We start from the raw sequence: 26,143 nt of genomic DNA, 5'->3' as shown, positions 1-26,143 counted from the left end.
CTTTTGCTAAATTTCTTGCTTGTGCCTAAATTGTTCTTCGGGGTATTTCAGTCCTTCAAAATAGTATCCAAGGGTGTGGTCTAGTTGTCAATGAGCTTGGTTGCGAACCATGCGATCTAAGATTCAAATTTCATCGGAGGCAAAAACACGAGGTGATCAAAAACGCAAGCTAGTCCGAACACCATAATTGTATGAAAAAGTTTTTCAAATAAAAAAATATTTCAACTCACAAATCGTTAATTTTGACATACTTTTTCAAGTGAAGTTATGTCCAAACCGTAAATTAAGTAGTAATTCTATTCAAATATTTATTTTTTAACATCGACCAAATAAGAGGAGTATTAAAAGTAATATAATCAAAAGCGATGGATTAAATTGACTTCTTAAAACAAATCAGGGACTTGTGGTTAATTTCACTCTTTTGGAAGAGAAAACAGGCCCATAACCCGAATAGTTCTTCTTCTAACAGTTTATTCGGAAAGCTCTAGAAGTCACCGATTCAGCGACTGCGAGAACTGAAGCATTTTGGAGAAAGGAAGAGAGATGGGAGGTGGACACGGACATGGCGTGACCTACAAAGGAATTACTATTCATCAGCCTAAGCGTTGGCACAGTGTCACCGGAAAGGGATTGTGTGCCGTCATGTGGTAATTTCCCCAAACCCTACCCTCTTTCCCTTCTCATTTCATTTTATCTTTTTCGATTGAATTTACGAGCTATGAATTTGATATTGTAATGTTTTTGGATCATAGATCTACGAATTAGATTAGACTGCTTGGAATTGAAATTGGAGAACCTTATGAAAGGGGAACAAAATGAGTAGTAGGTTTTTACCTTAGATACTTATGGTCTCGTTGTTGAAATGAAATGAATATGAAGGACTTGTTTAGCTGGCGCTAACTAGTTTGAGATTGAGGTGTAGTTAGATTGGTTGATTGATGTTTGATTTTTTGTTAATCAATCTGATTTGTGCTTGGTCTTTGAGTTAAAACTGAATCTTTCTCTGTGGGGTTTGTTGTTCTTCTCTGCATTGAACTATATATGTGGAAGTGTATAGCAACATGTGTTGATAATTTTTGTTTTTGGTTGACATTTTGGGGTTTGATTGGCTAAGATATGATGCTGCTTGTTTTGCATTCATGTGCTATTGAGTGAAGAATCCTTCTTGCTCTTTAATCATCTCTTGCTTCCTTGATGTGGGTGAAATTGTAATTTGCTCCCAAGGTTTGAGATAACGGCATATTGAGTTGCTTTTCAAAGTAAAGAAATTGTCAGTTTTATCAGGTCAAGGGGCATAACGATCTACTGTTGGATGAGCGAGTTAGAAGAAAAACTAGATTGTAGCTTAAAGTTATTGGCTTTGAAGTATTACAAGTTGCTATCACAAGGATGAGCGAGGCGTGATTCGGTTATCTCAGAGTGTAGTTTACATGTTCTACTTATCAAAAAAGAGTATAGTTTACTGTGTTAATTATAGGTTTCATGCCCCCTTATCTTCTCCATGGTCTGATTTATGCCCAATTTTAATTCGCCGAATTGTTTTATGTTCTAAAATTGAACCCTGGGATATTACATAACTTAGGCGTCTCTGGGGCTTGCACTTCAATTCGGCGGGTGTCAATGAGCTCCTGGATGGCCGTTTTCAAATGCCAGCATTTTTCTGTGTCATGTCCCGGAGCACCTGAGCAATACTCGCAACTCACAGAGTGGTCCAGATTCCTTGGGGGAGGATTTGGGAATTTAGGTTCAATCAGACTCAACATGCCCAACTGTCTCAATCTGTGGTATAAGTCAGTGTAAGATTCACCCAACGGAGTGAAAGTCTTCTTCTTCTGCAGCCTATCATTCTTAGATGCAGGGTTGGGTCGAAAACCGGTTCCAGTGGGGTCTCTGTTGGCTCTTGGGGGTGGGTAAGTGTTTTGAGCTGGGTAAGTATTTTGTGGGGTGGGTGCGCGCCATTGCGCATGGGTAGGAGGTTGGGGGTATGTTTGGGCATGGTGGACAGAGAAATGGGGGACATGAGGTGGGTAGTAGTGTTGCGGTGGGCCATATGGGTGTGTGGGTAGGTTTGGGGATGAGGTCGAGGTTGGTGATAATATGGTGATGGACCCCTGGACCAAGCTCTCGATTCCACTACTGCAACATCTTCTTTCTTTTTCTTTCCCAATACCCCTCCAATGCCGCTCTGGATGGCCTGGGTTGATCATGCGTGATTAAGAAAATGCACAATGAAGTGATTACCTCTTTTTCTTATATAAAATACATGTCTACAAGGAAAGTTTATATTTTGAAATGTGTTTTTTCCAGTGTTGAGGATGACATTTACTCTGAACGAAGTTCAACTGATTTATCTATTGTGCTTAGCTCCAACTGGTTAAGACCTGTTAAATGTATTAAACTTAAGACAATTACAAGGCTCGTATAGTGAGTGCATATGTTTAGCATTATATTGTCTGTAATGTGGCACACATAAATGTACGCAAGTAGCATTGAGCATTAGTCTTCCTCACGAAAAAGTGTCTGGGAAAAAAGGATCAATTACAATACAACAATAACAATAACATCCCAAGCTAGTTAGGGTCGACTATATGAATACTCTATCCGTTTTGCTTCATTTGGACAACCTGTATTTTGAGTGTCTATTGAATTGACACTTTTTCATGAGTTGGATATTGAAGTGATATTGTCTCTACATGGCCATGTGATGAACTTGGAATTATATTGAAGTGATATTGTTCGCTGTTCCAGCTTGTGTTCAGTGGACTTTAAAGATGGAAAGGAATTGAAGATTCCTCGAGGGGATAGCTCTGGCTATTCATAGACTGAATTTTATATGCTTACAGAAGTTAGCTTTTTGTTGTAAACAAAAATATATATGAGGGAGATGATATGATTGGATTTGTAAGTACTCTATATGCTTAGCGTGTTTGTTGTGCATTTGTATATCAGTACTTCCTGTGTGCTGTTTTGTAGTAATGAAATATTTATCTTACCTATCAAAAGAAAAAGATTCATCAAGAATGGACTATTTTCACGCTGGCCATCAAGCTACTACAACCCTCCTTTGTCTGGGGTTGAGATTGGCAATATGGCCAAGTTCACCCCATGCGGAGTTATACCAATTGCAATAAATAAATAAATAAAACAACAAACCCAGTGTAATCCCACATGCGGTGTCTGGGGAGGATAGTGTATACGCAGACCTTACCCCTACCTTGTGAAGGCTGATAGATCCTTGGCTTAAGAACAGTGAATAGGAAGCAACCAATAATGACAACAAGAAATAAACAAAAACACTACGTGTAATAACTAAGATCTAGAAATAAGAAATACAAGAATAGTACTAATACAGTAGTAAGAATAACACTACGTGGAATAACAAAGATCTGGTACTTATACCAATTGCAATATGGTTTCAAAATTAATGTTCCTGCTGCAATATGATGAGAGGCTTATACCAATTTGATTGGGGATTAACTTGCGAAATATGGCTTTACCTGACGTTATCTGAACTGCTAATTTTGAAACTTTTGAAGCACTGGAAGTGCTGCCTTTCCCTAAAGTTTTGCATTTTTGGTTTATCATCTGGTAAGCAATAGCCAGAAGGTATGCAGCAGGACAGATATCTTAAATGCTATATCCCTCAAGTATAAACTAATGTGCTAATATGCTCTGTAAATATTGGTAGGAAAACTCATTACTAATATATAGAGAACGGTGTATGAACTGTAGTCTGCATTTTTGTGGTATAATAATGGGAGAGCTTTATATATTGGTATACTTGTTTACAAGGTTTGTATTGAGTTAATTGGTATATACCTTAACACCATAATCTTTTTGTTGTTTCAGGTTTTGGGTTCTCTACCGGGCCAAACAAGATGGTCCTGTAGTGTTGGTGAGCCTCAATATTGTTTCATCATTTCCGACCTTTTCGTTTGGTTATATACCATTTAGGTAATTGTTAATATGATTTTTGCTGCTTAGGGCTGGAGGCATCCCTGGGACGGCCATGGCCATGGTCATGACCATTAGGTAATGTTTTTGCTACTTTAGTTGTGACTATGGAATGTGGTTTTTCTCACATTATGCTGGCTGGTTAGATCCGTCTTATTTTTTTTTTTGTGCTTAATGATGCTTCTCATCCAAAACCTTTTGTTTAGTCAATAACTTAACATTTATCTTCATTTAAACGACATTAGGAAGAAGTTTGCAAAACAGCAACTAGTTGGGAATTGGTAACTATATAAGCAAAGAGATTATTCCTTATTTTGTCGAAAAAATAATCATAGGGAGATTCATGTCAATATTGTTTTCTTCAGAAGAATGACTGGTTCATCTGATTAGCTTGATTGCTGCCAGATCATATCACCACCATCAGCATATTCCAACCTTTTGCACAATCTCTACTTCATTTGCATATGATCAAATGTTTACTGCTAGTATTGAGATGTAGGTTATCTTCAAGTAGGATGCTATTAACCATCAAAGTCTTGAGCTATCGTCCACTTTGTTTAACTAGGCCATTCTGCTGAATCATGCTAATTGATTTTGCAGATGTGCTGGGGAAGCTGTGGCAGGATTATAAACCAATATGCTCAATATCGATGTATTTTCTTGGAAATTCTAATGAATATCTTTCAAAACAGTTGTGTTTTGTGTTCAATAAATCCTATAAACTGGAGAACTTTTTATGGATGTCACTTGATTCATAAGATGCTTGGTTTAATCAACTCTTGAATCATATTTTGCATTATGATTGAACTGCTTTGCTTCTTTTGCACTGTTCAGTTCTCTTTGTTGATTTAACTTCAGAGTGGTGCATTGTTGGGCGCCTTAACAGGGTGATGGTGTATGCCTTTTGAGGGATATAGAGAATGTGCATCGAAAATGCCAAGCGTAATTTCATGGATTAGTTTAAATAGAACTAGTTGACGCTTTCTAGTATTTTATATTTGTAGCGTCAATTGACTCAATTCTAAAGAAGCCTTCTATCAAACATTAACAGTAGCAGATGATGTTAATATGAAGATTTAATTTTTAACATTACCAGTGCTCTGTACTAGTAGGTTAAAAGTTAAATTTAAGCGCGTGTGAGTATATAAGTAGAATTTGTATCAAAATGGATAAGAACCGTGTAACCTTAATAATAATAAAAAAAAGGTAGCACGGTGCAAAAAGCATTTCGTATTTAGAGTCCGGGCAATGGTTGCACGTTTTTGCATTCCGCATTTAGTGTCTGGGGAATGGTTGCACCACACGGGTCCGTATGACGTAGATAGTCTATCCTAATGCATGCGTTAGTGGCTAGTTTCACATGACTTGTAGGTCACACAGAAATAATTTTACCGTTATTCTAAGGCTCCCCTTCGTAACCTAAATTTGAATTGTCCTCTAAAAAGTTAAGACATTTTGGGACAACATCAAAGGCTCCTAAAGTAGTGATGCTTAATAAGAAATGAACAACAGGAGAGTTAAGTTATAGTATCTTCAAGTTTAGAATTAAGAAGACACAGGAAGGCGTTTAATATATTTAAAAGGGATTAGCTATATTTTATTGAGAAACAAATAAAAGAATTGAGTGATGCAATTAGCTAAGTCTAATCAGTTACAATTAGTTTAATCTAAACTCAGAATATCAATCCAGTATTAGATTCACCATCTGCAGTCATTGCTTCAATTGAGCTCTGCAGTGATCTTATACTGGCATTTCTAATATGTGAGTATATTGAGAAGCGACACTTTTGTCCAAATAAGCCGTCGAATAATACACTCTAATTCTCCTTCAAGATCTTCGATGGCAATTTCCACTGGTTCCAATCTTTTATTCGCATATTGCAGAGTCATTTCATCACATTTAGCCCATGAACTAAAGCTGTTCACTGTCATTAACTTTGATCCAAAATACCCTTTATTTGATTTCTTATTATTCGGACTTGGCGTTGACATAAGTGACATCAATGACTCCACAATAGACATAGTAGCAACTCTCACTTCCCTTAGCACATTCACAACTAGGGGTGTTCAAACCGAACCGGAAAACCACACCAAATCGAAAAATCAAACCAAATCGATTAAAAAACCCGACTAGGTTTGGTTTGACTTGGTTTGGTATTGAGTAATAAAACCCGAACCAAACCGACATATAAATATATAAATTTTACTTATATTTTAAGATCTTATATTGAATTTTCTTTAGAAAATATAGAAAGATTTGGGATCCTCTCATGTTTTAACCTTGAAACCGTACATTAATGAACAACTATTGTTAGACGACTAAGAAAATAACTATCATGTGTTACTAAAAAAATTCTCCCATTAGAATATTTTAATAGATCATATGTTTGTCAATTTTTTCAATATTTACTAAACATATATTCACTTATCAAAGCTTTATCTATAATTTTAACAAAGTAAGATGAAATAATATTCATGTAACAAAAAAACCCGAAAACCCGAAAAACCCGACAAAACCGAACCAATCCAAACCGATATAGTTGGTTTGGTTTGATTTTGATAAAAACCGAACCAACCCGGTCCATGTACACCCCTATTCACAAGTACCACTTAATTATTTTCATTGTCTTTCACTGATCTCTGGTTCGAGCCTAATGATAGTTTCGAGCTTTTCATTCCCTTTAAGGAATGCAAACGCTTCAAGATTTCTTTCTTCAACTTCTTTCGTTGTCTCAGAAAGTTCGAGGACCCATTGTTCTTGTCCGTGGTATGCGATTTCTCGTTTGACCAATGGTGAATGAAGCAATAAGTCGTTGCCTGAGTCTTGCATGTCTCTTAGAGCATCAAAATTTGGTAGTGCCATTGTATTTCTTTTCGTGCAATTTCTTGAAATAGACTAGAAAATGGCTAGGTTTGAACTTCAAAAACTTTTGAATTGGGATGAGACTGGTTAGATTAATGCTTTGCATGCACTTGTAACCTTTTTATAGTTTATGTAGAAAGGGATTAGAACGTGATCTCTAAGGGAAAAGGACACGAAGGATCCTTCTTTGTACGGACTACGGATACTACTTGTGTTCTAATTGGCAACAGCTAAATGTATTGTCCCCAAGGAAATTCCCTCCCAAAAGGGAAATACAAAAGAAGGAAGAAAAATATAAATATGATTGATTAGTCGATAGTATATTTTTGTAAGATATTGTTGTACAATTAAGTTAGAACAGTTATTTAATAAGATGCATGCACGAGGGGGAAGAACAACGCCAGTCTGGTGCTTAATTAAATTGTTTTTTCCCAAAAATATCTTGTACTTTGGGGCCCCGATTAATTCAGATTCGCTGCGCGTATAGGACTCACTAAAGAGGAAAGCGCTCCTTATCATTTTTCAATTTCAAGACTCGAACCCGATACTACTCGTTAAGGGTGGAGGAATCTTATCTATCCGCAATCCTTAGTGGTGCTTAACTAAATTGTTGCGTGCAGACAAATAACATGTTTGCAAAAATATTGAAGACTAAATAGGGGGCATTATGAAACATTAATAATTAAGCAACATGATTTAGCGAACTTCAACATGGTTTTAGAGTACTTACAACTGTTTATGTTTTTGTTTTCTCTGTTAATTAAGACATGACATCTTCCATTAAGATTATATTCTAACCATGCATAAGTGCGGAGAGCTTCCAAGAAAATTCTTCCAACATTGACTATATTTTCTCGTTGTCTTTTAGGGAAACAAACATTATAAGTTCTTGGTCTTCTTCTTCTTCTTTTTTCCCGAACATGATGCGTTGACCTACCTGGAATTCGTTTCTTATGAGGCCGGGGAATAAAAAGAGTGATAAATAGTAAAATGATGCAAAACAATCCAAACAACTAGGGGTGGGCATAGCTTGGACAAAACCGAAATCCGAATTATTAGAATTTTTGGATTATGGATTTAATTTTTAAAATTTTTGGATTTCGGATTGGATGGTGGATTTGGTACGTCAGATTTTTGGATATTCGAAAATCCAAATTTTTTATAATTTATATTTAGTCCATTATTCATATGCCAATAGTAACAAGTCTAATATCCTAACCATTCGATATAATCTCATATATTCAATAATAATTACTAAGTTACTATCAGAATACTTTCTATTTGGACATGATTTAATTACTATTAATGCTACTTCTTATCGGCCTTACCAATGTCTTTTTTGTACTTCCTTCATGATGATTTCATTACTTGAATTATTTATTTGGATGATTGCGGTGAAAATGAGGAACTTTTTAGGCAATTAACAAGAATACTTCATTTAGATGTTCATTATTGTATAAAGAAGAAACATCTCAAGTTATAAGCTCAAAACCGAAAATCCAAAATATCCAAACCGATTAATCCGAATAAACTTAAAATCCAATCTGAGTTTTTTTGGATTGGATTTGGATTGTCGTCATTGCCTCAATCCGACAACAACAACAACAACAACAAACCCAGTTTGATCCCAACACATTGCCTCAATCCGAAAATAGAAAAATTCAAACCGAAATTTTCATATCCAATCCGAATTGCCCGAACGCCCACCCATACAAACAACATTATTAGTATAGCTATAATAACATGTCAGTTAGTGTTAAAGGAAAGCACCCTAAGTATAATATTTTCCTAGAAAATAATTTTCATGGAAAATGAGTGGTTTTATCACTTATTTTTCCTTATTTGGTTGGTGAGTGGAAAATATTTTCCGAAATTTTTTTTCTAGTGTTAGGTTAGAGAGTAGAAAATAATTTTTTAGGAAAATTTTATGCTACTCTCCTCCCCCCTCCCCCCAACCTCTTCCCCCAAGTCTCTAAAATTCACACAAACCCAAAGGAACTAATGTGCTGCTCTATTTTTTTACGCAAAAATAACGTTGAAATTTGTGTTCCATAACTAAAAAGAAATACTCTTTTATTGGTTGAAAAAGAAAGTACTCTTTCTACAACATGAAAATAAAGTACTTATTTTATTGAAATAAAATAAAATAATTTTTTTACATCACGAAAAAAAAATACTTTTGTGTTGAAATGGGAAAAAATATTTTTTCTATATGAAAAGAAAGTATTTCTTTGTTAAAATAAAAAAATACTTTTTCATATCATGAAAAACATTCTCATTTGCTGAAATGAAAAAAATTCTCATTTGCTGAAAGTATTTTAATTGATCTTCATGTTGTTGCATCAAGTTTTAATATACGATTAGTAATTTTATGTTCGTGCGCTATTTTATACTGGACAAAATTACAGGCTAGTTTGAGGCGTAGTTCTTGTTGTTGCTGTTGTTGTTGTATAGTTTCAACTTAAAATTTGGCCACTCAATACTAACAAGTTAATGTTAAAAATCTTGTGTGGTAAAGTCATTCTTTCAAATCTGAATAACAAAAACACTGAGAGTGTTGGTGTTAGTCGATTTCTAGAAGTTTCCGACAAAGAAAGTTGAGAGATGAAGTGTTTTAGGTTCTGGTCTATGTCCGATATTTCTCAGCCTTTGTATATACATATTTGGATCGGGTTTTGCTCTTTGATCTGTGGAGAAGATATGGGCCTCATTTATGTTGGGCTGCCTTATCTACATGGCTTAAAATAATTACTGCAGCCCAATGCCATGTGTTCTAGAAGATCAGAGAACAAGATATATACACCCTGTAAATAGCATTTTATATTTCTTGTATTTATCTGACAGGTTAGTTATAGTGTAGGAATTTTTCAGTTATAACTTAGCCATTAGGTGCATGCCACTTGGCATTTCTGTTTTAGCCTAGATTCTTTTATTCTTTTATTTATACCTTAGCCTTGTACAGCAAAAAATATACAGAGAAAGGAAATTTTCATACGTTGCTCTTCTTTACTTTCTACATGGTATCAGAGCAGGTATGATCTGCTCATAATTCAATACATTTTCTTTCATCATTCTCCTTTCTTAAACACAATCAATCATGGGTACTCCTGAAACCCCTATTTCAACTGCTTCTGCTACTGATGTTCCTGCTACAGCAACTCCTACTAGAGCAGGGATTATAGACTCAGCTCACCCCTACTACCTTCACCCTTCAGATTATCCAGGCATGAACCCGGTATCTTCAGTTTTTGATGGCAAGAGTTATGGAGGATGGAGGAGAGCAGTTGTCATTGCTCTATCAGCCAAAAACAAACTAGGGTTCATTGATGGATCCCTAGTTGTCCCTGATGCAGATTCTGGACTTCAAAAGGCTTGGGCTCGCACCAATGACATGGTGCTCTCTTGGTTGTTGAACTCCCTGTCAAAAGAGATAGCTGAATCTGTCCTCTACTCCCAAAGTGCAAAAGATTTGTGGAGTGACCTGGAGGATGATTTGGTCAGACAAATGGAGCAAAGTTGTAATTGCAAAAGGAACTCAATGCTTTTGTGCAAGGTAACACTAGTGTATCTACCTATTTCACTAAAATGAAAAGCCTATGGGATGAACTTGATGCTCTCAACACCTTTTCTGTCTGTGCGTGTGATTGCAACTGTGGAGCTAAAGCTAAAACACAGAAAGCACATCAAGATGAAAGGCTACTGCAGATCCTGATGGGCTTGAATGATACATTCATTGGTGTCAGAAGCAACATTTTGCTAACCTCACCTTTCCCTAATATTGGTCAAGCCTATTCCCTTGTAATTCAGGATGAAAAACAAAGGGAAATCCATGCTACACCTGTTTATCCTGGTGATTCAGCCTCTTTTAATGTTGCCACTCAATCAGCAAACTTCAGTAAGTTCAAAGATAATAAAGGACATAAGGGTATATTTCAGTCTAAGAAGGGAAATGGGATTTGTGCTTATTGCAAAAACCCAGGTCATACCATAGAGCAGTGTTATAGGCTTCATGGTTTCCCTACTGACTTTAAGTTCACAAATCAGAAGAAATTTCAAGGAAGAGGCCATGTGCAAGCAAACAATATTTTTAACTCAGAAGAAGCAAGAGTCCAACCAACAAACAATGCAGAAAATGTTCAGGCACTCACCCAGGAGAATGTGGCAGAATTGTTGCAACTTCTTCAACAGGTGAAGTTGGGACAGCAGGGAGTAAGCACTTCTGATGCTTCAGCCAATCTGAGTTGTGCTGGTATAGCTAAATTTTTTGACTCCTATGCCTGTTTTTTTCAAATTGACAGCAATTCATGGATATTAGATAGTGGAGCTACAGAGCATATGTGTTTTTCTAGAAAATTCTTCATTGAGTTTAAAGCTTTACCTAAACCTCTCATGGTAAAACTCCCTAATTCCTATAGAGTCAAAGTCACTCATTCAGATTCTGTTTCATTACTACCTAATGTGGTTTTACAGGATGTTCTATATATTCCATCCTTCAGGTTCAACCTCTTATCTGTGCATAAATTATGCAGACAACTCAGGAAATATGTCTTATTCACCCCTTCTTCTTGTTTTTTACTGCAGGGCCCTTCACTGAAGAGCCCTATGAAGATTGGTAGAGAAGAGGGAGGACTTTACATTCTCAAATCAAGCCATTCAGCTGGTGTTCCTAAGAGTTTATCTAAGTCAACTAGTTTTTTTTGTTTCCAAAAGGAATTCACATTCTAGTCCTGTTTTTAATTCTTGTTTTGTGTTTGCTGATCCAAATGTAAAAGAAAAGCTATGGCACTATAGATTAGGCCATATGCCATTGAGTAATATGAAGAACATTTCATCAGACTATATTCCAAAGTGTTCTGTTTTTTCTACTCCTTGTACTATTTGTCCTATGGCAAGACAGACAAAGTTACCTTTTCCTTTAAGCACCATTTCTACCAAGAAAGTGTTTGATATAATACATGTGGATACCTGGGGACCTTATAACAACCCTACTCATGATGGTTTTAGTTATTTCCTTACCATAGTTGATGATTTTAGCAGAGGCACTTGGACCTACTTGTTAAGTACAAAGTCTAATGTTTTCACCACTTTGAAATCCTTTTTAACAATGGTCGAAAGACAGTTTCACACTAAGGTAAAAGTTATAAGGTCTGACAATCCCTTTGAGTTAGGAAATGGTAAGCTGCAATCAGAATTCTTTCTATCCCAAGGTATTATTCACCAAACCAGTTGTGTCCACACTCCTCAATAAAATGGAGTAGTAGAAAGAAAGCATAAACACCTACTAGAGATTTCTGGGGCCCTATTATTTCAATCACATTTGCCTAAGGCCTATTGTGGGGATTGTCTACTCACTGCCACTTTCTTAATCAATAGGTTTCCTTCAAGGATTTGCATTCTAAAACACCTTATGAGATTCTATTTAAGTCCAAACCAGACTATTCATTTTTGAGGTGTTTTGGTTGTTTGTGTTTTGCTTCTACTACCCCATACCACAGAACTAAATTTGATCCAAGGGCAGTTGCTTGTGTATTCTTAGGGTATCCACATGGTAAGAAGGGTTACAAGGTGCTTGACCTTAAAACTATGAGAACTTTCATTTCCAGGGATGTAGTTTTTCATGAGGAATTCTACCCATTTGCTTCTATTTCACACTCTTCTTCTACACCTATCCTACCTGCAGCTCACTTGCCCTCTTCAGTTGTACCACTCCCTGATATATCCACTTCTCACCTTCACAGCACCATCTCTCCAGGATCTACACCTTCTCACCCTACTTCTGCTCCATCCCCTCTTACCATCCCAGTCTCATCACATATTCCTTCTAGACATAGTTCAAGTCCCTCTCCTCAGTCCACCAGTCCTCCACCTCTCTTCTCTTCTCCTAGAACTGAACCTATGATGGAGAATCTAATCAGAAAGTCTTCTAGACCTCACATCACTCCAACTTATCTCAAAGATTATATCTGCAATGCCTTGCAACTCACAGATATGAGCAGCTCTTGCTTTCTCACACCTGTTACTCCTTCTTCTATTTCCTTTAGTGGTCTATCTTGTGCTAACCAACGTATGCTTAACTCCCTTTCAAATATACAAGAACCTGTCTCTTTTACACAGGCTGCATATCATCCAGGATGGCAGGAGGCAATGGCAAAGGAGATTGAGGCACTAGAACACAATCAAACTTGGGAAATGGTGGAATTACCACAAGGAAGGAAAGCTTTGCCATGTAAGTGGGTTTATAAAGTTAAGCAGCATTCTGATGGGACAGTGGAGAGATTGAAAGCCAAGTTAGTGATAAGGGGGGACATCCAGAAGGAAGGCATTGATTTTAATGAGACCTACTCACCAGTGGTTAAAATGACCACAATTAGGTGTATTTTAGCTACTGCTGTTAAAAAGGGATGGGGCCTTTATCAGTTGGACGTAAATAATGCTTTTCTACACGGTGATTTACATGAAGAAGTCTATATGAAGTTTCCTGCTGAACTTACACCACCCTCTCCTAATCATGTTTGTAGACTAAGAAAATTCATTTATGGGCTTCGTCAGGCTTCACGATAGTGGTATGCTAAACTTACTACAACTCTAAATTTTAAGGGATTCACTCATTCCATGAATGATTATTCACTTTTCTTCAAAAAGACAGGATCATCTATTTCTATAGTTGCAGTTTATGTCGATGACATTCTTTTAACAGGAAATGATAATACAGAGTTACATGCCCTAAAGGATTTCCTACATCAGGAGTTTAAAATTAAAGACCTTGGAGACTTACATTTCTTTTTGGGCATGGAAGTGATTAGAGAACCTGAAGGCTTGATTCTCTCTCAACAGAAGTTCACTTTAGATCTACTGCAGGAATTTGACTCTTTGAATTTGAGTCCTGTCTCCTCTCCCCTTGCCTCTTCTGTGCGTTTGTTGGCCAAAACAGGGGATCCAGTCAAAGACCCGACTTTGTACAGACATTTGCTGGGGAAACTCAATTACCTTACTCATACCAGACCGGATTTGTCCTTCACAGTGCAGCACTTAAGTCAGTACATGCAAGACCCCAGACAGCCTCATTTTGATGCAGCACTTAGGGTGCTTCGATATCTCTTGAAAGATCCCGGTCTTGGCCTATTTATGTCTGCTTCAACTTCTTTTTAGCTACTCGCCTTTTGTGACTCTGATTGGGGGACTTGCTCGGAATCTCGCCGGTCAGTAAGTGGATTTTATATCTCCTTAGGTACCTCCCCGATTTCCTGGAAGTCCAAGAAGCAGTCTTCCATCTCTCTCAGTTCTGCTGAAGCCGAATATCGTTCTATGCGGCGTGTTGTCGCCGAACTCACTTGGTTGGTCCGCCTCTTCGACGATCTCTCCATACCCATTTCTTTGCCCGTTCCCTTTCACTCAGATAGCCAAGCTGCCCTCCATATCGCAAAAAATCCGGTCTTCCATGAACGGACAAAACATGTTGAAATTGATTGTCATTTTGTGCAACAACAATTTCTTGCTGGGCTAATTTCTCTCTCTTTTGTTCGTTCTAGTTCTCAGCTTGCCAATCTCTTCACTAAGCCTCTAACAGGCTCACTTCATCATCATCTACTGGGCAAGTTGGGTGTTCGTACCTCCCCCTCCAACTTGAGGGGGGGTGTTGGTGTTAGTCGATTTCTACAAGTTTCTGACAAAGAAAGTTGAGAGATGAAGTGTTTTAGGTTCTGGTCTATGTCCAATATTTCTCAGCCTTTGTATATACATATTTGGATCGGGTTTTGCTCTTTGATCTGTGGAGAAGATTTGGGCCTCATTTATGTTGGGCTGCCTTATCTACATGGCTTAAAATAATTACTGCAGCCCAAGGTCATGTGTTCTGGAATATCAGAGAACAAGATATATACACCCTGTAAATAGCATTTTATATTTCTTGTATTTATCTGACAGGTTAGTTATAGTGTAGAAATTTTTCAGTTATAACTTAGCCATTAGGTGCATGCCACTTGGCATTTCTGTTTTAGCCTAGATTCCTTTTCTTCTTGTATTTATACCTTGGCCTTGTACAGCAGAAAATATACAGAGAAAGGAAATTTTCATACGTTGCTCTTCTTTACTTTCTACAGAGAGAGAACCAGAGAAGCCATTGGTGTGAGAACAAATTTATATATACAAGTGACATTTCCTTGAATTCTCTATAATTACAGTGTATTAACAAACATTGAGATACATGATTAGTGATTAAGAAGGTTGAGGAGGGAAACTCTGGTTTTTACAAGGTGCCTAAACATGGCTTCTAATCCTTCCTCTAATTCTTGAATGCTCGATTCAAATATCTCGAGTTTTTTAAGTACACTTTGTATTTGTGAATAATCTTTCTGTTTACTTTGAATAAGAAGCAATTCCATGTCTATCTTCTCAACTTCTGAGATATCAGCTCCTTCACATGACACTCTCTTTGTCTTCAACAGCTTAGAGAACAAAGACAAACCGCTTGCCTTTGATCTTATTTTTGGATTTGAAATGAAAGATAGAGTTGATTCCAATATTGTAAGACTAACTTCTTCAACTCCTTTGATTAAGCTAATCGATGATGCTAAGTCAGAGTCGTCTATCACTATTGTGTAATTCTTCTCTGTGTGGTTCAAAAGATCTCGGAAATATTTACTGATTACTTTGTTTAGTTTCTTATTGGATGCCAAATATGCATCAACTTCATTGGATAAGTTGGATTCTCCACCTCTTTTTCTACGAAGAGATGATTCGAGTAGTTGAACGCGTCCCTTTATCTGTGAGAAAGCATCTTTAACGATGCTGCAGGTATCGACAACATTGAGGGACACATCAGAGACTTGTTCAAGTAATTTTGCATGTTTTTCAAGGGAGAGAACTTGTTGGTTGATTGGCAAAAGGAGGACATCATCAACACATTCGTATAATTTTCTAAGACCATCCAAATTTTGGCATATTGTTGAGTGAGAAGATGTGGAAGTTAATTCAGATGACTTCAACCTTTGCAACTGCTCCTCTGCATTGACAATGAGAGGATGAGTTGCAGTAGGCAAACTCGTGGTACGAACATGGTTTGTCGCCATTTGATTTTCCATTTGAAGCTCTTGTCTTAACTTTGCTAATGCAGATTGATGAGTTTGAAGAATGTGGCTGAGGAAAGGTTGTGTCTTTAGTGAATGGTTTAGACTAATCTGTTAGCAGTATATATATATATATACATATGAGAAGGCAATGAAAACAAAGATAATATCGTCACACCCTTAGCGTAGTTGTCATGTCTCTGATTCTCTGAATGCTCCTTCAATTTTATATCTCATTCATGTACATTAAGTTTTCATATATGATACTTATATATTCTTCAACTACCTGCAGGGACACCACCAAGCTTCCAAGCAAAAGATTGCAGCGTCATTAATTATACATTTGAGCTGATTTTAGAGATTTGAGGGAGCAATAAGAATCTTGAAAGCCTGTCATATTTATTTTATATTAATTGTACACGTTTGAGATATATGTAATCTGCTCAAATGCCAAGGGGCTAGATTTGTGTATGGTTCTGTGTACTAGTCCTTGAATCTATTCATTATATGCAATATTAAGCTTGTGCGATTACAAACAACAACAAATCCAGTGTAATCCCACAAGTGGTGTCTGGAAGTTTGTGCGACTGTTTATTGGAAATGGCATTATAACATGCTTAGGTGGAATGTGAAGTATGATTAAATTGGAAATTTTTTTCCTTAGGATTGTCACACTTGGAGTGGAAGGTCCGTTTAAACTACCTTTTGAAGTTATCCTGGAAAGTTTTGCAAGAAAGGCCATAACACAGATTAGTAAGTGCACAAATAGTCATTCTCACGGATGGTATTTAGAGATTAGCCAGTACTTATTTTGTCCTGAAAAATTTAACTAAAAATCTTAACTTCAGGACAATTTTTGTCCCAAAAAATTGAACCGGAAAACTAAAATTCAGGATGCACCGGCTGATTCCTAAATGACATCCCTTTAAGTGGCTACCTGATGTCATTTCTACCTTGGATATTAACGATCTTCATGTTTTAGCACTAAGCATTAGCATACAACTAGTGATTCTACAATAGTTTGTTTTTGAAGGAAAGGTTACAACAACAACATACCTAGTAAAATTCCACTAGTGGGGTTTGGGGAGAGTAGAGTGTACGCAGACCTTACCCCTACCCCGAAAAGGGTAGAGAGGCTGTTTCCCGGAGACTCTCGGCTCAACAGGAGAGACAATAATATCATAAAAGAAACAAAAGAAAAGGCATGTAACAACAAAAGATGCCAGAAAGAAAATAACAACAACGAATAAGTGAAAGGACAATAACACAAAACCATGCAAAACAACAATGTGAACACAACGTAGACCGCTAACAAACCTAAACAAAACTCTAACAGACTACCCGATACAAAGAGGGAAGAACTCTCGACTACCCCCTAGCCTACCACCCTAATGCTCGACCTCCACATGTTCCTATCAAGAGCCATGTCTTCGGAAATCTAAAGCTGCGCCATGTCCTGCCTGATCACCTTGCCCCAATACTTCTTAGGCCGCCCTCTGCCTCTTCTCGTACCTGCCAAAGTCAACTGCTCACACCTCCTAACCGGTGCATCTAGGCTTCTCCTCCGCACGTGTCCGAACCATCTAAGCCGCGCTTCCCGCATCTTGTCGTCCACCGGAGCCACGTTCCCCTCTCCCGAATATCTTCATTCCTAATCTTATCCGGTCTAGTGTGCCCACACATCCATCTCAACATCCTCATTTCTGCTACTTTCATCTTCTGGATACGTGAATTCTTGATTGGCTAACACTCAGCTCCATACAACATGGTCGGTTTAACCACCGCTCTATAGAACTTGCCTTTGAATTTTGGTGGCACATTCTTGTCACACAGAAATCCAAACGCTAACGTCCATTTCATCCACCCCACCCCAATACGGTGCGTAACATCCCTGTCGATCTCCCCATCTCCCTGGATAATTGACCCTAAGTACTTAAAACTTTCTCTCTTGAGTAGGGGTGTGCATTCGATTTATCGATTCGATTTTGACCCTTATCGATAATTACTTATCGATTATCGATTTGTACATATGCTTATCGCTATCGTTTCAATAAGGTTTCGATTTTTTCGATTTCGATTTATCGATTTTTGGGGCTTATCGATTCGGTTATCGATTAACCAATAAGAAAATTTGCGGGATTCCACGGAAAGTATATTGCTATAAACACGCCTAACTAATATGGATAAAAAGAAGTTAAAATAAGACGAACACCGTTTATAACATAAAAATTATAGAATATAGAATAAGGGTAAATTATTTCCCGCGAAAATCCAAGAAAAATTAACATACTTTCCTAGATCTAAATCAGTAATTTTCATGTAACCCCTTAACAGAAATCTGAAAAAAAACAAAAACATGTAGGTTTTGTTGGTACAAAGAATCTTGTAACTCACCAAACTATCTAGTGGTAAAAGACTGAATACTACCATGAGTCTAATTTTCATATTTATCAGTTGATTATAAAACATTTAAAACCACTATCTACAACAAATTCAGAATAAGAAACACAGAAAGATCCAAACTTGAAGCAAAAGCACAAGTCTTTTCTATCACTTAAGAGATGAAAGAAGAAAAATAAATATTTCAGCAGGAGACAGAGGAGGAAAAATATTACTACTCCTATATAGTATATATTCTGAGGAAGAGGAATACCTGAAATGATTTTTCTTTTTTCCTTCCAAAAGTCTGTGCAACTCTGCCTCTACTTTCTTATTCCAACGATTAATTAACCCTTTAAACTGTAGACGGAAGAGAGAAGAAAGGGTATTATAGAATAACGGTATATTTGTCTTTTTAGTATATCTTATCGGTTTATCGATAAATCGATAACCGAAGAGGACAAAATCGAAATCGAAATAGATAACTCGATAAGGAAAATTTCGAAATCGAAATCGATAAATCGATAAACCGATAATAAATAATCGATTCGATTTATCGATAAACCGATTCAAATGCACACCCTACTCTTGAGGATGACCTGTGAGTCAAGCCTGACTTCCACATCCGTTTCCCCCGTCGCGCCGCTCAACTTAAATTCCACATATTCCATCTTAGTCCTACTCAACTTGGAACCTTTAGACTCCAGGGCTCGCCTCCATACCTCCAATCTCCCATTAACGCTGCCTCGCGTCTCATCAATCGAAACTATATCATTAGAGAACAACTACACCATGGCATCTCCCTTTGGATATGGTGCGTCCATCGCTAGAGCAAATAAGAACGGGCTGACGCAGATCCTTGGTGTAACCCCATAACCACCGGAAAGGCTCTGCTTCACCTCCCACAGTCCTAACCCGAGTCATAGCTCCATCATACATATCTTTTATCGCCCTAATGTAAGCTACCGGCACACCTTTCACCTCCAGACACCTCCAAAGGACGTCCCTAGGGACATTGTCATACGCCTTCTCTAGGTCAATAAACACCATATGCAAATCCCTCGTCCTATCCCTGTATAGTTCTACCAACCTCCTCATAAAGTGGATAGCTTCCGTAGTAGAACGACCCGACATGAACCCGAACTGGTTTTCCGATATAGACACCCCCCTCCTTATCCTCCCTTCCACCACCCTCTCCCAAACTTTCATGGTATGACTTAGTAACTTGATACCCCTATAGTTGTTACAATTCTGGATATCCCGTTGTTCTTGTATACCGGAACCATTGTACTCCACCGCCACTCATCAGGCATCCTCTTTGTCCTGAAGATAACATTAAACAACCCAGTCAGCCACTCCAAGCCTACTCTACCCGCATATCTCCAAAACTCCACTGGAATCTCGTCTGGTCCGGTCGCTTTGCCCCGACTCATCTTACCCATCGCACTCACGACCTCCTCAACCTTGAAGCACCTACAATACCTAAAGTCTCGGTGACTCTCGGAGTGCCCCAATTGCCCTAACACGATGTTTCCCCCCCTCCCCCCTTCATTCAGAAGTTTATGAAAGTACGATTGCCATCTTTGTCTAATTTGGGCCTCTTCCATCAATACTCGACCGTCCTCGTCTTTGATGCACCTCACTTGATCCAGGTCGCGAGCATTCTTCTCTCTCGCTTTGGACAACCGAAATAACTTCTTGTCCTCACATTTGCCCCCAAGTTCCTCATAAAGCCGACCAAAAGCAGCAGTCTTAGCCTCTGTGACCGCTAATTCGCCTCCTTCCTAGTCTCCGTATATCTTTCTCTGTTCGCTCTCCTCTGATCCTCGTCGGTGCTCTCTACTAACTTAATGTAAGACGCTTTCTTGGCTTCTACTTTACCTTGGACCAAGTCTTTCCACCACCAGTCGCCACGATGCCTGCCAGAGTAACCTTTCGAAATTCCCAACACCTCTCTTGCTGCCTCCCTTATACAATCTGCCGTCGTCGTCCACATAGCGCTAGTGTCCTCACCACTCTTCCACACACCTATATTCGTCAGCCGCCCTTCCAACTCTTACGCATTATCCTTAGACAAGGCTCCCCACCTGATCCCCGACTGACCCCGTACAAACCTCTTCTTCCTCTTCATAAAGATACCGATGTCCATCACCAGGAGCCTATGTTGAGTTGCAAGGTTCTTACTCGGGATCACCTTGCAATCCTCGCACAACCCCCCATCAAACCTCTTGAGGAGGAGATAGTCAATTTGAGTCTTAGCCACCATACTCCGGAAAGTAACCAAATGTTCCTCCCTCTTCGGAAACATAGAGTTCATGATCACCAACTCAAAAGCTCTAGCGAATCCAACAGTGAGGTACCACCCTCGTTCCTATCACCAAAGCCGAAGCTACCGTGCACCTCACCATAGCCACCAGCAGACGACCCAATATGACCATTCAAATCCCCTCCTATGAATAGCTTCTCCGTAGGCGGAATACCCCACACCACCTCATCCAGCGCCTCCCAGAAACGCCTTTTAACCTCCTCGTCTAAGCCCGTTTGCGGCGCGTAAGCACTAATGACATTCAGAGTGCTCCCTCCAACTACTACCTTAATCGCCATCAATTTGTCATTCACCCGTCTAACCTCTACCACCGACTCTCTAAGCTCCCTATCCACCAAAAAGCTCAATCCGTTCTTGCCCTTCACGACTCCGGAGAACCACAATTTATAACCGTCTACATTCCTCGCCTTTGTTCCTACCACCTAGTCTCCTGCACACATACTATATTGACCCTCCTCTTCTGGAGCTCTATAGACTTACCCGCTAACGTCCCTATATTCCACGATCCAATTCTCAACCTACAGGCTACCTTGTTCCTTTTACCCCCTTTGGGCCCCGTCCCACCCCCTGACCCTTTGCCTACCCCCCTCCCCGAGGACATGAGCCTACTCTACCATTACAAACCGCAGTCTCTATACCTACGAAGGTCTAAAAATGAAAAAGGAGAAAAAACACCACACAGAACAACAAAGGGAGCAAATAGTAGCTACAAGCCCACTAGACTGACTAGACTAGTACGAAATACTACGACAACAAAGTAATTAACACAGGAGACAGAGAAAAAGGAGGCGGGAGGTACCAATTCCCGCGAATAGAACCTGGAACTCTCGACTATGTATACTCCCGATGCTGCGAAACCCGATGTATAGTTGCTACTGTACTGCTTGTGTGCGTGCACCTCCCAAAAGTGATACCTGCAAAACACGCAAACACTCACGGAACCAAGAGAATAGGGGGAGAAAAAACCCAGAAATAAAAACCAATATCTTCTTCAAATTACCCTTAAAAGCCAAAATTCCCTTTTATATCTTTTTGAGATCAATTTTAAAAGAAGAGAAAAAATATCCCTAAAAGAAGGAAAGGTTAAAAGATAGTAAAAATATAGGTAAATATTATCTGAAGAATATTGAAGAATAGTTGCTGACAAAATTTGTTACACTTGCTGTATTCCATATGACAAAAATGTACATCCAAAGCTGAAAATGGTAACATTTCTTGTACTCTCTAGGATAAAATAGTATACACAAGATTGGAACCCCATATACTAAACATAGCACATATGTAGTGAAGAATGTTGAGAAGGGAAACTCTATTTTTCAAGAGAAGCCTAAAGATAGCTCCCAACCCATCCTCTAGTTCTTGAATGCTTGACTCAAATACCAGCAGTTTTTTAAGTGCACTTAGAATCTGTGAATGATCTATCTTCTCGTTTCGTAGAAGAAGCAACAACTCCATGTTTAACTTCTCTATTTCAGAGATATCAATTCCTTCACATGAGACTCTCTTTGGTTTCAACAGCTTAGAGACCACCCAAGACCAACTATTCTGCTTTGATTTCATCTTTGTATAGGAAATGAAAGATGAAGCTGACTCCAATACTGTAAGAGTAACATCTTCAAGTCCTTTAATTAGACTAACCAATGATGTAAGGTCAGAATCCTCTATTATTATTGTCTGATCATTTTCTTTCTTATGCAAATCTTTGAAACATTTGCAAATCACTTTGTTCAGTTTCTTATTAGATGCCATGTATGCGTTCACTTCATTTGATAAGCTAAATTCTCCACCTCTTTTTCTACGTAGACATGACTCGAGTAGTTGAACACGTCCCTTCATCTGTGAGAAAGCGTCTTTAGTGATGCTACAAGTATCCAAAACCTTGAGGGAATCGTTAGAGACATGTTCTAATAATTTAACATGTTTTTCATGGGAGAGAACTTGTTGGCTAAGTGGCAAATGGAGGACATCGTCAACACAATCGTACAGTTTTCTGAGTCCGTCCAATCTTTGGCATATTGTTGAATGAGAAGAAGTGGAAGTTCCTTGAGATGACTTCAACCTTTGCAACTGCTCCTCTGCACTGACAATGAGAGGATGAGTTGCTGTAGGCAAACTCGTGGAACGAACGAGGTTTGTCGTCATTTGATTTTCCATTTGAAGCTGTTGTCTTAACTTTTCTAGGGCAGATTGGTGATTTTATGAAGAATGTGGATGAGGAAAGGTTGTTTCTTGGTGAATGGTTTAGACCAAAATGTTTAAAAGTTTATTTATATTCAAACTGCATATAATGTCTCTGATCCTCTGAATGCTCCTCCTATTCCGCCTTTTGTCTAATCCATGTACTTAGTTTTTAATAATGTAGTACTTTAATATTCCACAACTACCATGTTTTTAAAGATTTCAGGGAGCAATAAGGATCTTAAAAGCCTGTCATATCTAATTTATATCAATTGCACACGTTTGAGATTAATGTGATCAGCTCACATGCCAAGGGTCTAAGATGTTTGTACGGTTCAGTGTACCAGTCCTTTCATCTAATTTAGTAGTCCAATATACAACAGTAAGCTTGTGAGACTGTTTCTTGGAAAGGTGTAAGTCGAATAGTAAGATGCAGGGATGTTTAACGGGATGTTTGGGCTAGTCAAGACGGGCCGACTCATAAAATGTGTCGTTGCATAACCCTGCCCAAAGTTCTTTTGGGTTAAGATTCAAGATGGGATAAACAAGAGTCCGAAACCTAAATGTGGTTCTTTTTTACTCAAAATACGTTTTTAAGTGTAAAAAAAAAAAGTTAACGGCCGTTTGGACCGCTAAGGTAAAACGCGGCTATTAACCGCGTTTTATATAGAACGCGGTAATAAACCCGATTTAAAGGGAGCTGAAAAGACTGGTATATAAAACGCGGTTCATTACAGCGTTTTACATAAAGCGCGGCAATGAACCGCGTTTATATAGATAAATATCAAAATCCCTTCCCTTTCCCCCACGTTCTGCCCAGTCTTCTTCTTCATTTTTTTTTAAAAAAACGCTCCCCCCCCCCCCTCCATTAACAACAAAAAAAGCTCGTGTAGACCCCACCTGTCCCGTAAAAATTAGATATTGTTGGTCCCACATCCTAGCCAAGCCTTATATTGTTGTGGGTTGCTTGTTTTGGGGTCAAATTTTCATATCTTCAACTTTCCGAAAAACATAAATCGAGGTATTCCGATTTAGTTTATGTCCAAACTCGTATAAATAATGCATATTAGTTGTTTTGAATGTGTTGTATGTTGTTTTGTATTTTTTTTTGCGATTAAATTGGTATGTTATTTTTATCCGGACTAAGATATTAATGTTGTAAAAAAAATATAAAAATTGTGAAATTGTTATTATTTGTTAGTAAAAATGTTAATAAATTACTATTACTGTTTTATATGTATTTTTGTGATTACAATGTATTTGTTGTGTTTATCTGATTTAAATTTGCTTAAACACTAGTAATCGGACCTTTTAGGGTAGTAAAATATAATGCCTTTTAGCGTAGTATAATGTAGTGCCTTTTACCGTAGTATAATGTAGTGCCTTTTAGCGTAGTAAAATGTAGTGTCGTTTAGCGTAGTTTCCCTGTAGTTTAAGTATCTCTTATACCCAAAAATACGTCAAAATAACTGATAGATCAAACACAAACTCCGTCCAGTTATAGTCAATATATATTTGGTGCTACTGGGCCGCAAATATCGAGCCCGGACCCATATATGAATATTTAATAATTAAATATTATATAATTTTAAAAATTAATTATTTAATTTACAAACAAACATATAAAATTATAAAACTAACACGTAAAATAATAAAACTAACAAATAGAAGAATTCAGGATAAATTGGTGCTACTGGGCCACAAATATCGAGCCTGGAACCCATATGTGAATATTTAATTATAAAAATTAATTATTTAATTTACAAACTAACATATAATTATAATAAAACTAACACATCGAAGAATTGGTGCTACTGGGCCGCAAATATCGAGCCTGGAACCCATATGTCAATATTTAATTATAAAAATTAATTATTAAATTCAGAAACAAATATATAAAATTATAATAAAACTAACACATCGAAAAATTGGTGCTACTGGGCTCCAAATATGGAGCCCGGAACCCATATGTCAATATTTAATTATAAAATTTTAATTATTTAATCCAAAAACAAAAAAATTATAATAAAACTAACACATTGAAGAATTGGTGCTACTGGGCTCCAAATATGGAGCCTAGAAACCATATGTCAATATTTAATTATAAAATTTTAATTATTTAATCCAAAAACAAACATATAAAATTATAAAACTAACATGTAATTAGTGTTGTTTAATTTACAGTAGACGACATGGAGGCGCCGCCTATTCATCCTGGACCTTTTAGCGATGAACTACTCTCGTTACAGGGCGACCATAGGTCCGCCCACATATGGGAGGGTGAGTTACTGACCCAGACTCTCCGCGCTAGGAGAGTGGACGACATGTGGGACTTTCTGCATGACAGAGTTCTCCATGCTTGTGTAGTCGCGTGCATGCGGGACACTGGTTTCTACAGGATGATTGAGATCGGGCGGCTACAGCTCGATTGGTCTTTGATCACGGCCCTGATAGAGCGGTGGAGGCCGGAGACGCACACTTTCCACCTGCCCATTGGCGAGGCCACCGTCACACTGCAGGACGTGGAGGTTTTGTATGGGCTGCTCGTTGATGGACTGACCGTTTCACTACCACCTGGCATGAGAGAGATGACACGTGTGCAGCTGGACACGCTGCAGCGGCTCACTGCTTTCCGGCCAGAGTATGAGACTGTACTGCATGGGGCCAGTCATTTTTCGTTGACGACTATTCGACTGTGGTTGGAGGCATTGCATCCTCAGATCGATAACGATACATCGGATTATCATGTTGACCGGTATACGAGGTTGCTTCTACTGCTGTTGTTTGGAGGGGTCTTGTTCACAACACTTCGGGGAACCTAGTCAGCTTGAGATTTCTTCATCATCTTGAGCGGCTAGATGATTTATCCCAGTGCAGCTGGGGCTGTTCTCGCCTACTTGTACAGATGCATGTGCCAGGCGAGCATGGGCACCCAGTGTGAGGTTGCTGGATTCTTGCTGCTGCTACAGGTGACAACATATCCGAATACTCTATTCATTTTAACATACCTAGTAAAAATATATCTTAAATTTGACGTCAAGTTTTTATGTTAGGTTTGGGCCTGGGAGTGGTTTCTGCAGTTCCAGCCACCTCTACCACCATTAGTTCTGGTTGTGCCACCGGAGTTTCTCCCTCTATCTAGGAGGTGGGTACTCCGACGGGGACATACGCACGAAAACGAGGCTCATCATAATCTCTCCTTGTGCAGAGATATATTGGATTTGCTGGATGGCGCACAGGTAAATGTATATCTAAGTTTAATTGTCATTGCTTCAAACACAAGTTGCGTATACTGACGTTTTCTGTTCTTCCTTAATAGTTCATCTGGACGCCATACAGCGACGCGATGATAGCTGGCTTGCCCGATTATTGCTCGAC

General features: G+C 38.3%; 3 protein-coding genes across 3 annotated transcripts; 1 reads left to right on the top strand and 2 right to left on the bottom strand.

The window, feature by feature from the left end:
* Window positions 1-447: 447 nt before the first annotated feature.
* LOC109216590 (NADH dehydrogenase [ubiquinone] 1 beta subcomplex subunit 2-like) lies at window positions 448-4,773 on the top strand. The gene is made up of 4 exons (XM_019380753.1): window positions 448-647; window positions 3,850-3,895; window positions 3,985-4,032; window positions 4,555-4,773. The coding sequence occupies exons 1-3, from the start codon at window positions 544-546 to the stop codon at window positions 4,030-4,032; spliced, it is 198 nt and encodes a 65-aa protein (XP_019236298.1). The 5' UTR covers window positions 448-543; the 3' UTR covers window positions 4,555-4,773.
* Window positions 4,774-14,965: 10,192 nt separating this feature from the next.
* LOC109216589 lies at window positions 14,966-15,968 on the bottom strand. The gene has a single exon (XM_019380752.1). The coding sequence runs from the start codon at window positions 15,895-15,897 to the stop codon at window positions 15,025-15,027; it is 873 nt and encodes a 290-aa protein (XP_019236297.1). The 5' UTR covers window positions 15,898-15,968; the 3' UTR covers window positions 14,966-15,024.
* A 5,765-nt stretch (window positions 15,969-21,733) lies between these two features.
* On the bottom strand, window positions 21,734-22,827 carry LOC109216588. The gene has a single exon (XM_019380751.1). It carries the CDS (start codon window positions 22,739-22,741, stop codon window positions 21,812-21,814), a length of 930 nt encoding a protein of 309 aa, XP_019236296.1. The 5' UTR covers window positions 22,742-22,827; the 3' UTR covers window positions 21,734-21,811.
* Window positions 22,828-26,143: the final 3,316 nt, after the last annotated feature.

This window comes from Nicotiana attenuata, unplaced genomic scaffold, assembly GCF_001879085.1.
Source record: "Nicotiana attenuata strain UT unplaced genomic scaffold, NIATTr2, whole genome shotgun sequence".
Lineage (NCBI taxonomy): Eukaryota > Viridiplantae > Streptophyta > Magnoliopsida > Solanales > Solanaceae > Nicotiana > Nicotiana attenuata.
Note: the sequence above shows the minus strand (reverse complement) of the source record. Positions and strands in the feature narration are given on the sequence as shown.

Coding starts and splice junctions, on each gene's coding strand:
- LOC109216589 (XM_019380752.1), bottom strand. CDS start 15,897: ATGGAAAATCAAATGGCGACAAACCATGTTCGTACCACGAGTTTGCCT.
- LOC109216590 (XM_019380753.1), top strand. CDS start 544: ATGGGAGGTGGACACGGACATGGCGTGACCTACAAAGGAATTACTATT. Junction 648..3,849: donor GGATTGTGTGCCGTCATGTG/GTAATTTCCCCA, acceptor TTGTTGTTTCAG/GTTTTGGGTTCTCTACCGGG. Junction 3,896..3,984: donor AAGATGGTCCTGTAGTGTTG/GTGAGCCTCAAT, acceptor TTTGCTGCTTAG/GGCTGGAGGCATCCCTGGGA.
- LOC109216588 (XM_019380751.1), bottom strand. CDS start 22,741: ATGGAAAATCAAATGACGACAAACCTCGTTCGTTCCACGAGTTTGCCT.